This window comes from Leucoraja erinacea, unplaced genomic scaffold, assembly GCF_028641065.1.
Source record: "Leucoraja erinacea ecotype New England unplaced genomic scaffold, Leri_hhj_1 Leri_88S, whole genome shotgun sequence".
NCBI classification, from domain to species: Eukaryota; Metazoa; Chordata; class Chondrichthyes; order Rajiformes; family Rajidae; genus Leucoraja; species Leucoraja erinaceus.
Window position 1 is genome coordinate 398507 of NW_026576828.1, and position 12062 is coordinate 410568.

At 45.1% G+C, this 12062-nt stretch overlaps 1 protein-coding gene across 2 annotated transcripts in view; it reads right to left on the reverse strand.

Annotated features, from left to right (window-relative positions):
• Positions 1-386: 386 nt before the first annotated feature.
• The window catches only part of LOC129694991 (GTPase HRas-like), a 36023-nt gene continuing 24347 nt past the window's right edge, over positions 387-12062 (reverse strand). For both annotated transcript variants that reach the window (XM_055631750.1, XM_055631752.1), the window contains exons 5-6: positions 11605-11764; positions 387-4004 (exon numbers count right to left, since the gene is read on the reverse strand). In XM_055631750.1, the coding sequence (XP_055487725.1) occupies positions 3888-4004; positions 11605-11764 (277 nt within the window). In that variant the 3' untranslated portion in view covers positions 387-3887. The remainder of the gene's footprint in view (positions 4005-11604; positions 11765-12062) is intronic.

The window sequence follows — 12062 nt, forward strand, 5'->3', positions numbered from 1 at the left end:
GGCCAGTGACCTGCCTTCTCCCCATAACCCTCGACACCTGTACTAATCAATAATCTATCTATCTCTGCCTTTAAAATATCCATTGACAGCCTCCACAGCCTTCTATGACAAAGAATTCCAGATTCACCACCCTCTGATTAAACAGTAGAATCACTTCATCTTATATTATGGAAACATACTAGAAATACTAGCTAGACAGACAGTGTCACGAGAGATGGTTAATCTCGCAGTCTCCAAAAATTCCACCATCTCTGAATATATCCAATACCTCGCAATTTCCCCAAAAGCAAAATCCAGAATCTTTGTTTTATTTTGTCTTACTAACCACCTATATATGCCTAATCACCAAAATTGAATCCGTTTTTGATTGACAAAATAATCAGGAATTACAGGCTACACTTTATTTAAAATATAACAATGAATTAAAACAGCAAAGTGAATTACATTTTTAGAAAAAGTCACAAATTTGTCAATTTCCAGTCCAACTTTTTTTTTGTACAAAGTTCACCACAGTATGAATGTTGGCAGGCTTTCACACCCATGGTATCCCTCTAAATTACCAAATGCATTAAATATCACAACATTGACTGCAGAAGTCACTCATCTGAACAGTCAATGGTGACTTACACCTGGTCAGGCTGCAGCCGCTAAGAGAGCTACCCATTTTGCAGTACCGTCTTTTAAATGTAGTTGTAAGCAGAGACCCTCTTCCAGCAATGCTGATTACAGGATATCTTGTATTCAGACAGTTTTGCAGTTCTGCAAACTACACTGCTGAAGCAAACACATCGTCAGCTGGGCAAATTGAAGTGCCGCAAGAATAACCAATTCAAAACTGATTAGCTATGAACCATTTAAAATCTGATATAAAGCACGTTTGTTCTTGGCAAATTTGGGGAGCCAATTACACTACCGTGAAAGCAATTTAACTGCTGAGCTTCCGCTAAAGCAATTTACTGAAGGAAATGTGAACTAACGGTGGATGAATTCACAATTTCAAAATCGTCCATTGGCACTTGTAATCTATTTGTTCAAGTGCAAAACAAAATAAGACATTCTAATACATTAAGTACATGCGATCCCTGGGTTCCTGAGAACTGTTGGTAACCCAAACATTTTGTAAGTCAAACACTGAATGTATGAGAGGATCAGACACAGCCGAGATGGAGGAGCAAGCAGCTATAGGAAGAGCTACAAGCCAGCCTCACTGACTGAATGGGTCTGCTCAGCGATCCCAGCTCTGCTCGACCCAGCCTTCAATTGTTGGGACTTGGGGTTGGAAGAGAAGTGGCCCGTTCCCAACCAGCAGAAGATACCTCACAGATCTTTGAACAGTCGGTACAGTGGTTCAAAACACTCAATTGCACCGAAAATAACACCTCTGCCTCCGCAATTAATCGATTCTAAATCACAAGACAGTCAGAACCTCATTAACAGGATGGAAATGTCAGAGGGCATGGCTTTACAGTGAGGGGCAAATTTTAAAGGCAATGTGCAGGGCAATTCCCCACCACAGAGGGTGGTGGGGGTGCCTGGAACATGCCATCAAGAATGATGGTGGAGGCAGATATAATTGGCATTTAAAAGGCTCTTAGATAATATAAGCACATGGATATGCAGTGAACGAAGGGATATGAATTATGTGTAGACAGGTGAGATTGGCATCATATTCGGCAGTCATCATGTCCTGGACGAGGTGGGAGATTGCAACCTTCACGTGGTCCGCCGTTTCGACGAATGCGATCCAACCAGACGTGCACAATCAAGTAAGATCAAATAGAACAAGTTGTCCTACAACTTTAGGCTGTGCACACCATACGCAAGAAGAAGATCATGTCCTGGACGGGCCTATTCCTGTGTCGTATCGTTCAGTGTTGCCTCACAGGCCCAATTCTGATGCTCTGTGAAGTAGTTTTCTAGAAATTGTTTCAAGATTTTTCAAACATCTTTTGTCAGGTGGAAAATTCATGTCAGGGCTTTTGCAATCCAAGGATTGTCAGTATATCAAATATGAATAAATTCGCCAAACTGTTCTGGACCTGCCAAGTTTTGCAAGGTCTTGCAGAGTTATTAGAGTTCATCTTTACCCACATTCTCAGAGATTTAATGCCTTCCAAATACATCCAGTACACACAAAAGTAACTTGAAGTTCAGCTGTACATCAGTTGATGTCTAAACCTGACTTTGAAACAAAGGCTGTACTGTAGGAAAGGAAATGTTCAACTACACAGAGAAGTTGAATAGACTTTGATTTTTTTTCTGGTGGTTTGGGGGAAAATTATGAGCAGAGACAGAACCTTTTTCCCCCAGGATAGAAATGTCCAATACTAGAGGGCATAGCTATTTGGTGAGAAGGGAAAAGTTTAATGCAAATGTACAGGGCAGGTTTTGACTGAGGTTAGTGGGGGCCTGGAACACATTGCCAGGAGTGGTGGTGGAGGTAGATAGGATAGTGGCATTTAAGAGGCTTTTAGATAGGCAAATAGAGGCATATGGATCATGTACAGGCAGATGAGATCTGGCTTCATGTTCAGCAAAACATTGTGGGTGAAGGGCCCATTCCCATGCTGTACTGTTCTATGTTCTAATACATGTAGTGACTGGCACAGTTCGTCTGCTGTCAAATAAATGGTGATTCTGCTGTCATGTTTGTATCACATAGATCAGTAAATTAGTTGAGACACGTTTACTTTGTTGAAACAACTTCATACATCCTGAATTATACATGGTATTGAGGACATTGCCACAGATTAGTGCAGTACTTACACAATACATAACAGTAGTTCTCCAAAATTGACACCTTTCACAGCAGTCTGATGGAGTGTGTCAATTAACTATGGAACTATTAGCCAACAATAACTGCATTTGTACAGGATGCAAATTAAATGTTTAAAAAATCAAAGATAAACATTTGGGTTCAGCAAAGTAGTGAATTAATGAACTATTGTTTAAGAAGGAACTGCAGATGCTGGAAAATCGAAGGTAGACAAAAATGCTGGAGAAACTCAGCGGGTGAGGCAGCATCAATGGAGCGAAGGAAATAGGCAACATTTCAGGGCCGAAACCCTTCTTCAGTCTGCCGAATTAATGAACTAGTTTCTTTCATAAATACTCAACATCTAACCTGTACTTATGAAAACAGGGTTCACGTTCAAATCTTCACCTTTTAGTCATTGCAAAAAGTATCATGCCAGACAAGTCCTGTGACGTTAGGTGTTTCGCAGGGAGCAAGATTATAAAGGCTTATAAGCTTGGAAGGCAGGAAGGTAAGTGAATGGCTGTGTAATCTTCTGCCATTGATGTTTTTTGCCATTACCTGATGGCAAGAAACATCCACTCCAACAATACAAAACAGACACACCTCCCTCTCTCTCTCTCCCTCCCTTCCTCATTTCCCTTTATTGATCTGCAGACCAGTTAGGAAGTCATCCGGTGTTACTCAACTCGCATGGTGGAGAAAGTTTAAAAATCTGCATTTGGAAAAGGGGAAACATTTTCTGTACAAATGTTGAGCTTTTCAAGAGCATTGAAATCCAGTTAACTGCTGATCTCTTCACGGGTGTTCATCGATGCCTGACATCCCCACTACACCGTCTAGTCTATAAATTCTTCCAATCACATTTCAATAGCTGTATGATTGTACGTGGTCTGCACTGGGAAACTGCAGTTTTAATGCATTGCTGCGACCCTGAATGTTTGAAGCTGTGAAAACTGCAGTCTACTTTTGCTTCCTCTGGTTGTTCGGTTTCGGGTGAAAAGAGCTCGGTGGAGGTTGGAAGTCGAGGGTAGGGTTAGACAATGACGATTGTTAAGGAGAGAGATCTTTCCTTTTTTGTTCACTTATGATACACAATCCTTGCAGTTTAGGGTCACAGGTCCGAGTTATTTTAAAGAATTATGCACCTTTTCTTCGAGTTCTTTTTCTTCCTTTTACCATTTTTGCTGATCTTCTCTTTGTATTTACGAATTTCACGCACTAGTGTGTAGAATGCATCTTCCACACCCTGAAATTAGAAGAAATAATTAGAACGATGAAAAGTACAGCAAGTGAACAGTCCTTTGGCCCACAACATCTGTGCTGAACATAATGCCAAGAACAACTAATCTCATCGGTCTACAAATTGTCTAAAAGTGGTTAAGAGGCTTTTGGATAGACACACCTCGGCCTAACTTGCCCACACCGACCAGCATGTCCCAGCTATATTAGTCCCACCTGCCCGCATTTGGTTCATATCTCTCCAAACCCGTCCAATCCATGTACCTGTCTAACTGTTTAAATGTTGGGATAGTCCCTGCCTCAACTACCTCCTCTGGCAGCTTGTTCCATACACCCACTACCCTTTATACGGAAAAAGTACCATTCAGATTCCTATTAAAACATTTTCCCCCATTCACCTTAAACCCATGTCCTCGATTCACTTGGGGAGAACCCGGCGGTGATAGTGGAGGCATCTTGGGTTCGCAAGCAAAGAATTCCACTGTGACTTGTCACATGTGACAATAAAGTATTCAATTCAATAGAACAATTTTAGGCATGACTGAGAAAAAAATAAATTGTGGTTTCATTCTCAGTCTCTATAAATGTGCACAGTGTGAATGCTCAGCTCACACCAGCAATGGCTTGCATTTTTGAAGTTGAAAATCCATTTCAAGTACACAACTCTATAATCCTACTGAGGTTCGTAAGTTCTCCTCATTGAAGCTGCTGCCTCTGTGACTGACAAACCAGTGACTCATAGTTCTGACAGAGATAGAAGGAATGGGTAACATTTTGAATCTGATGAAGGGGCCCGACCTGAAACGTCACCCATTCCTTCTATCCAGAGATGCTGCCTGTCCCGCTGAGCTACCCCAGCATTTTGTGTCTATCTTTGTTGCGGTGAATAGTCTACTTCTGCTCCTATGACTTGTGGCAAGTTATGTTGCAGCTGTGTAGAACGTTGGTTAGGCTGCAATCAGTGTACAGTTCTGCCCCTACAGGAAGACATTGGAGAAGGTTTAGAAGAGGTTTACCAGAATGCTGCCTGGATTGGACAAACTTGCCCATCCATAACTACTCTTTCAACTGACTCTCAAAAAAAAGGAAACAAACATCAATTTACTTAAAAATCAAAGCCCATATACAATGAATAGTAAAAAAAAAAAAAACAGCCACTTCGAACAGTAAGAGCACAGTAAACATCTCCAGTTATGATCAGTCTGAAGAAGGGTTTCGGCCCAAAACGTTGCCTATTTACTTCGCTCCATATATGCTGCTGCACCCGCTGAGTTTCTCCAGCACTTTTGTGTATCTCCAGTTATGAGTGGTCAGGTTACGCATCAATAATAATGCCATTTCCCATCATCTTGTCCATATCCTATATGCCAAGGTCATTTAAATAAAGCTTATACAGATACGTTCCATGTTGCGAGAGCTCCTGCTCCACCACCTTTGCCGGTTCCAGATTGCAATCACCGCAGTATAAAAGAGAAACAGCTCTTCAGCTGCCTCCTAACCCCATTATTTAGTTTAGTTTAGAGTTAGTGTGGAACAGGCCCTTGGCCCACAGACTCCACATCGACTAGCGATCCCCGTACACTAGCATTTTTTACCGAAGCCAATTAACCTACAAATCTGTATGCTGTAAGTGTGGGGGGAAACGAGCACCCGGGAAAAAAACATGCTGTCAAGGGGAAAGCGTACAGACAGCAACCATAGTCAGAATTGAACCCAGGTGCCTGTGGTGCAAGGCAGCAACGTAACCGCTACCACCGTGCAGCCCCTATTCCTCACCTTCAACCTGTGACCTCAGGTTCTTGACACCACCTCCATGGTGGGGGACAGGTTTCTCATGACGAACACTATCTAGACCCCAAAATATACACCATCAGATTTTTACATTTTCCCCCTCACCTTAAACTTGAGCTAATCTGCCTTGGGAAAGGATGCCATCATATCTTTTATGATTTTTCAAACCTCTGAACGATATTCCCCAGCCTCCGACACTGGTGAGAATAAAACCCAGGCTATCCTTGTATCCACTGCCCTCCATTCCAGGCAGCAGTCTTGACTAGAAACATCACCCATTCCTTCTCTCCAGAGACGCTGTCTATCCCGCTGAGTTACTCCAGCTTTGTGTCTGTCTAACATCCTGATGAATCTACTCTCTCTGATACTACCACATTCTTCCTATAGTGTGGCAACCAAAACTCTACACAATACTTCAGTCATACAGCGTGGAAACAGGTCCCTTGGCCCAACTTGCCCACATGTACCATCTACACTAGTCCCACCTGCCTCTGTTGACCCATATCCCTCTAAACCTGTAAATATTCCAAATACAGGTGAAGTTTTATACAGGAGTAACATGATGTTCTGGCTCCATCCACAGCGCCTCCCATTTTCAGGGAGGCACATAACTACATAGAATTTGCATAGTGGTGTGGAGAAGAAACTTTGCCCTCCTTAGGTTAGCCATGTTCAGGATTACATGGTAGGAGCACTGAAATGGCAGCTGTCCAGCTGGCTGCTGCTGCCCACACTACACCCCTCCACAAGGCAGTCAATAATACACGGCAGGATGAGGGGGATAAACGGCGGTGAAAGTACAGCCACTGTTGTTTGGGCTCACTATTCATTCTGAAAACAGCTGGCTAATGACAACCAGATAGGAAATACCCGATACAAGATTCCCTAAATCCCCATACCTCCTCCCTCGACTCGACAGTCGAGGTTCACTTGCACCTCCTCCAAACCTCATCTACTGTAGCCGCTGTTCCAGATGTGGACTCCTATATATCGATGAGACCAAGCGCAGGCTCTGCGATCGTTGCGCTGAACACCTCCGCACAGTCCACCTAAACATACCTGACCTCCCGATTGCCAAACACTAATTCCCCCTCCCATTCACACACTGTCAGAGTGAGGCCCAGTGTAAATTGGTGGAACAGCACCTCATGTATTACTTGGGCAGCTTACCTCCCAGTGATATATTGAGTTCTCTAACGAAAAGTAACCCTTGCTTTCCCTCTCTATCCCTCCCCCACTCTAGTTCTCCAACCAGTCTAACTACCCTCCTGATTACATTTTATCTTTCCATGCCTCATTGTCACTGCCCCCTTGGAAATATTGATCTATTCTATATTTTCCTTGAACTTCGTCCCCTTTTGAACTTTTGTTATTACACCTTACCCTTCCTTATCTCTGTATCTCCATCTCTGCTGACAGTCTGAAGGGTCTTGACCAGAAACATCCATTCCTTCTATCCAGAAATGCTTCCTGTGCCACTGCATTTTATGTCGATCCCAAGCTTAATAGAGCGGCACGGTGGCGCAGCGGTAGAGTTGCTGCCTTACAGCGAATGCAGCGCCGGAGACCTGGGTTCGATCCTGACTACAGGTGCCGTTTGTATAGAGTTTGTACATTCTCCCCGTGGGTTTTAACCATATAACAAATACAGCACGGAAACAGGCCAACTCGGCCCTTCTAGTCCGTGCTGAACACTTACTCTCACTTAGTCCCATCTACCTGCACTCAGACCATAACCCTCCATTCCTTTCCCATCCATATAACTATCCAATTTATTTTTAAATGATAAAATGGAACCTGCCTCCACCACTTCCACTGGAAGCTCATTCAACACAGCTACCACTCTGAGTAAAGAAGTTCCCCCTCATGTTACCCCTAAACTTTTGTCCCTTAATTCTCAAATCATGTCCTCTTGTTTGAATCTTCCCTACTCTCAATAGAAAAAGCTTATCCACGTCAACTCTGTCTATCCCTCTCATCATTTTAAAGACCTCTATCAAGTCCCCCCTTAACCTTCTGCGCTCCAAAGAATAAAGCCCTAACTTGTTCAACCTTTCTCTGTAACTTAGTTGCTGAAACCCAGGCAACATTCTAGTAAATCTCTGTTCTCTCTCTATTTTGATGACATCTTTCCTATAATTTGGCAGCCAAAATTGTACACCATACTCCAGAATTGGCCTCACCAATGCCTTGTACAATTTTAACATTACACCCCAACTTCTATACTCAGTTGACTGTTCCTAATTAGACCCTGTTTATCCAGATGCTTAATTTGCCCACCACTCAAGTCAAACTAACAGGTCTATAACTGCTAGGTTTACTCTTAGAACCCTTTTTAAACAATGGAACAACATGCGTAGTACGCCAATCCTCCGGCACCATTCCCGTTTCTAATGACATTTGGTTTGCTCCGTGGTCTTTGGTTTTGCAATAGACAACAGGTGCAGGAGTGGGTCATTCGGCCTTTCAAGCCAGCACCACCATTCAATGTCATCATGGCTGATCATCCACAATCAGTACCCTGTTCCTGCCTTCTCCCCATATCCCCCGACTCTGCTATCTTTAAGAACTCTATCTAACTGTCTCTTGACAGCATCCAGAGAACCAGCCTCCACCGCCTTCTGAGGCAGAGAATTCCACAGATTCAGAACTCTGTATGAAAAGGTTTTTCCTCGTCTCATTCTAAATGGCTGACCCCTTAAACTTAAACTGTGGCCCCTGGTTCTGGACTCCCCCAACATCGGGAACATGTTTCCTGCCTCTAGCGTGTCCAAACCCTGAATAATTTTATATGCATCAATAAGATCCCCTCTCATCCATGTAAACTCCAGAGTGTCCAAGCCCAGCTGCTCCATTCTCTCAGCATATAACAGTCCCGCCATCACGGGAATTAACCTTGTGAACCTACGCTGCACTCCCTCAATAGTAAGAAAGTCCTTCCTCAAATTTGGAGACCAAAACTGCACACAATACTCCAGGTACTCAGTCATGGACAAAGGTCAGCGATTGATCCAGAGCCCCACGGCCCCCACTGCCTCTGTGGCAATCGCAGCAGCTTGGAATCACTGCCACCATTTTACAAATGCAAGCTCAAGCTCTCCCCCACCCTCCCGTTTCCCCCCTGCACACGATACTCAACTCCTCTTGTTATGAAGGCCAACATGCCATTCGCTTTCTTCACTGCCTGCTGTTCCTGCAAAGCTCCCACACTCCAAAGGTTTGGTAAATGTAAAAAAAATTGTCCTTAGGGTGTGTAGGATAGTGGTAATGTGCAGGGATCGCTGGTCAGTGCGGACTCGATGGGCCGAAAAGTGACTGTATCTCTAAACTAAAAGTGACATCTTGCTCACCAACAGACAATATTAACCCATTCCCAAATAAATTCCGGAACCAAAGCACAGGACAAGACAGAAACATTTTTTACCTCACTAACAAACACTAAATCCTGCACTCTGTCTTCCTATCGATCCCAGTGCTTCCACACCTCAAGAAAATGTCCATAAATAGAATCACAAATTTCCTGGAATTTGTCAAAAATGCTTCCAGTGTGCCATTTGTTGTTTTTCTTTTGTGTTAACACAAAGAAAGCAAAACAGATCTATGTAACTACACCGTAGCTGCCTGCTTCTTTTACTCGTACAGTTACAAGGAAGCTTTCGTTGTCTGTTTTTTCAACCTGTTCTCATGTGTCTCAGTCTCTGCTCTCTCCCGCTCTCTCCCTCCCTCACTCGCTCCCTCTCTCCCCCCTTGGCCCCTTGAGCCCACCCACCATTCTGTAAGATCAAAGCCAATCCCAATGTAACTGCAATCCCACAGCCCACTGGTAACTTTTCACCACTAGGCTTATCCAGAATTCTACTATTATCTGAATGGTGGCCGATTAGCAAAAGGGGAGCTGCAACGAGACCTGGGTGTCATGGTACACCAGTCATTAAAAGTAGGCATGCAGGTGCAGCAGGCAGTGAAGAAAGCGAATGGTATGTTAGCATCCATAGCAAAAGGATTTGAGTATAGGAGCAGGGAGGTTCTACTGCAGTTGTACAGGGTCTTGGTGAGACCACACCTGGAGTATTGTGTACAGTTTTGGTCTCTTAATCTGAGGAAAGGCATTCTTGCCATACAGAGAAGGTTCACCAGACTGATTCCTGGGATGGCAGGACTTTCATATGAAGAAAGACTGGATAGACTCGGCTTGTACTCGCTAGAATTTAGAAGATTCAAGATTGATTTAATTGTCACATGTGCCAGATGGCACAGTGAAATGAATTCCCATACAGCCATACAATAAAAATAAACAGGACTCAACACACTATAGAATTTAACACAAAACATCCCCACACAGCAGAATCAAAGTTTCCCACTGTGTGGGAAGGCACCAAAGTCAGTCTCTTCCTCCACTGTTCCTCGTGGTCAGGGCCTCCCCAAGCCCTCCGCAGTTGCAGCTACAGGCGGCCCGATGTCCAGGACCACTCGCCGGGGTGATACAAGTCCGACGTCGGGGCTGCGGGACATCCTCAGCGGCGTGGACACCAGAGTCGGCCCCCTCCTACCAGAGTCGGCGGCTTCCAATGTCCGTAGGCCGCGCCGGGTGGAGATAGCTGCTGGAGACCCTCTTCAAGGCGCCCCAGGACTCCACGATGTTGTTCAGCGCCACCCGCGTTGGAAGCTCCGCACCAGAGCTCCACGATGTTGGAGCAACGGCCCAACGCTCCGGAGCTCCAAACGGCGACCCACGTAGGCATCACCCGCTCCGCGGTGACTCCAGCGCTGCGCCGCCGCTGTAGCAGCCCTGGTCCGGTTCCCGGTCCCCGGCAGGAAAGGCCGCTCCGATCCAGCTGGTAGGCCGCGAGGTGGGGGCGAGGATGCGACTCGGAGAAATAGTCGCGTCCCCGCCAGGAAGAGACTTGGAAATGGTTTCCCCCCCTTACCCTGCCCCCCTCCCCCACATAGAAAAGTTAAAGTTTCCCCCTAAAACAGACTTTGGACTAACTGCAAGTAAAAAAAAAAGATAGAAATGACAAATAGGCTGTAGGTAGAGGCCGCTGCCAGTGCCAGTGCCGGGGGGGGGGGGGGGGGGGGGGGGGGGGGGGGGGGGGGGGGGGGAAGTCTTTTAGAACCAAAATGAGAACTTTTTTTTTCCCCCACACAGAGAGTGGTGGGGGGTTGTGGGGGGGGGGGGGGGGTGGGTGGGGGGGGGGGGGGGGGGGGGGGGGGGGGTGTGGGGGTGGGGGGGGGGGGGGGTGTGGGGGGGGGGAAGTCTCTGGAATGCTCTGCCACACACACAGAGGGTAGTTGAGGCCAGTTCAGTGGCTATATTTAAGAGGGAGTTAGATGTGGCCCTTGTGGCTAAAGGTATCAGGGGGTATGGAGAGAAGGCAGGTACAGGATACTGAGTTGGATGATCAGCCATGATCATATTGAATGGCAGTGCAGGCTCGAAGGGCCGAATGGCCTACTCCTGCACCTAATTTCTATGTTTCTACCACTGTGGCCATAGCGCTATGTTTGAAGCCATTAGCGCTGTAGTCAACAGCTATATTTAGAACCCATAGCACTGCAGCCGACAGCTCTTTGTTCAAATTACCACGAGTTACACTGACAGCACTCTGTTTAAACCTTTGAGCGCCAAACCGGTGGTGCTGTGTGTATTACTTTTACATCTCTTTTACACGCCAGATGCGGAAATTTCCTGAAATTATTCAATTTCCCTAAAATTACCCGAAGACAACCAGAATTTGCTGAATTTCAGGTAATTTCCTTGCAAGTGGAAAGACTGATCGATCGTCTGCTCAAGCCACAAATGGTTGCTTCATTACCTGTCTTGTTTTGGCAGAAGTTTCTATGAAAGGGATTCCATAACTCTTTGCCAGTTCCTGTGCTTGCTTCGTGTCCACAGTGCGTGATGGAAGGTCACACTTATTTCCAACTAAAACCATGGGAACGTCGTCAGAGTCTTTCACTCGATTAATCTGTTCTCTGAAAAGAAAACATAAACATAAAAACATTATCTATTGGTTACAAGAGTCAGAAAGACAATGCAGCTTTATAAGGATTTGGTTAGGCCTCATTTGGAGTATTGCCTAGTCCTGGTTGCCCCAATACAGGAAAGATGTGTAGGCTTTGAAAAGGATACAAAAGAGGTTGGTTAGAATGCTGCCTGGATTAGTACGTATTACCTACACTGAAAGATCACAGACTTGAATTATTTTCTCCGCAACGCCAGAGGTTGAGGGGAGACATATAAAATGAGAGGCATAGACAGGGCAGACAGTCA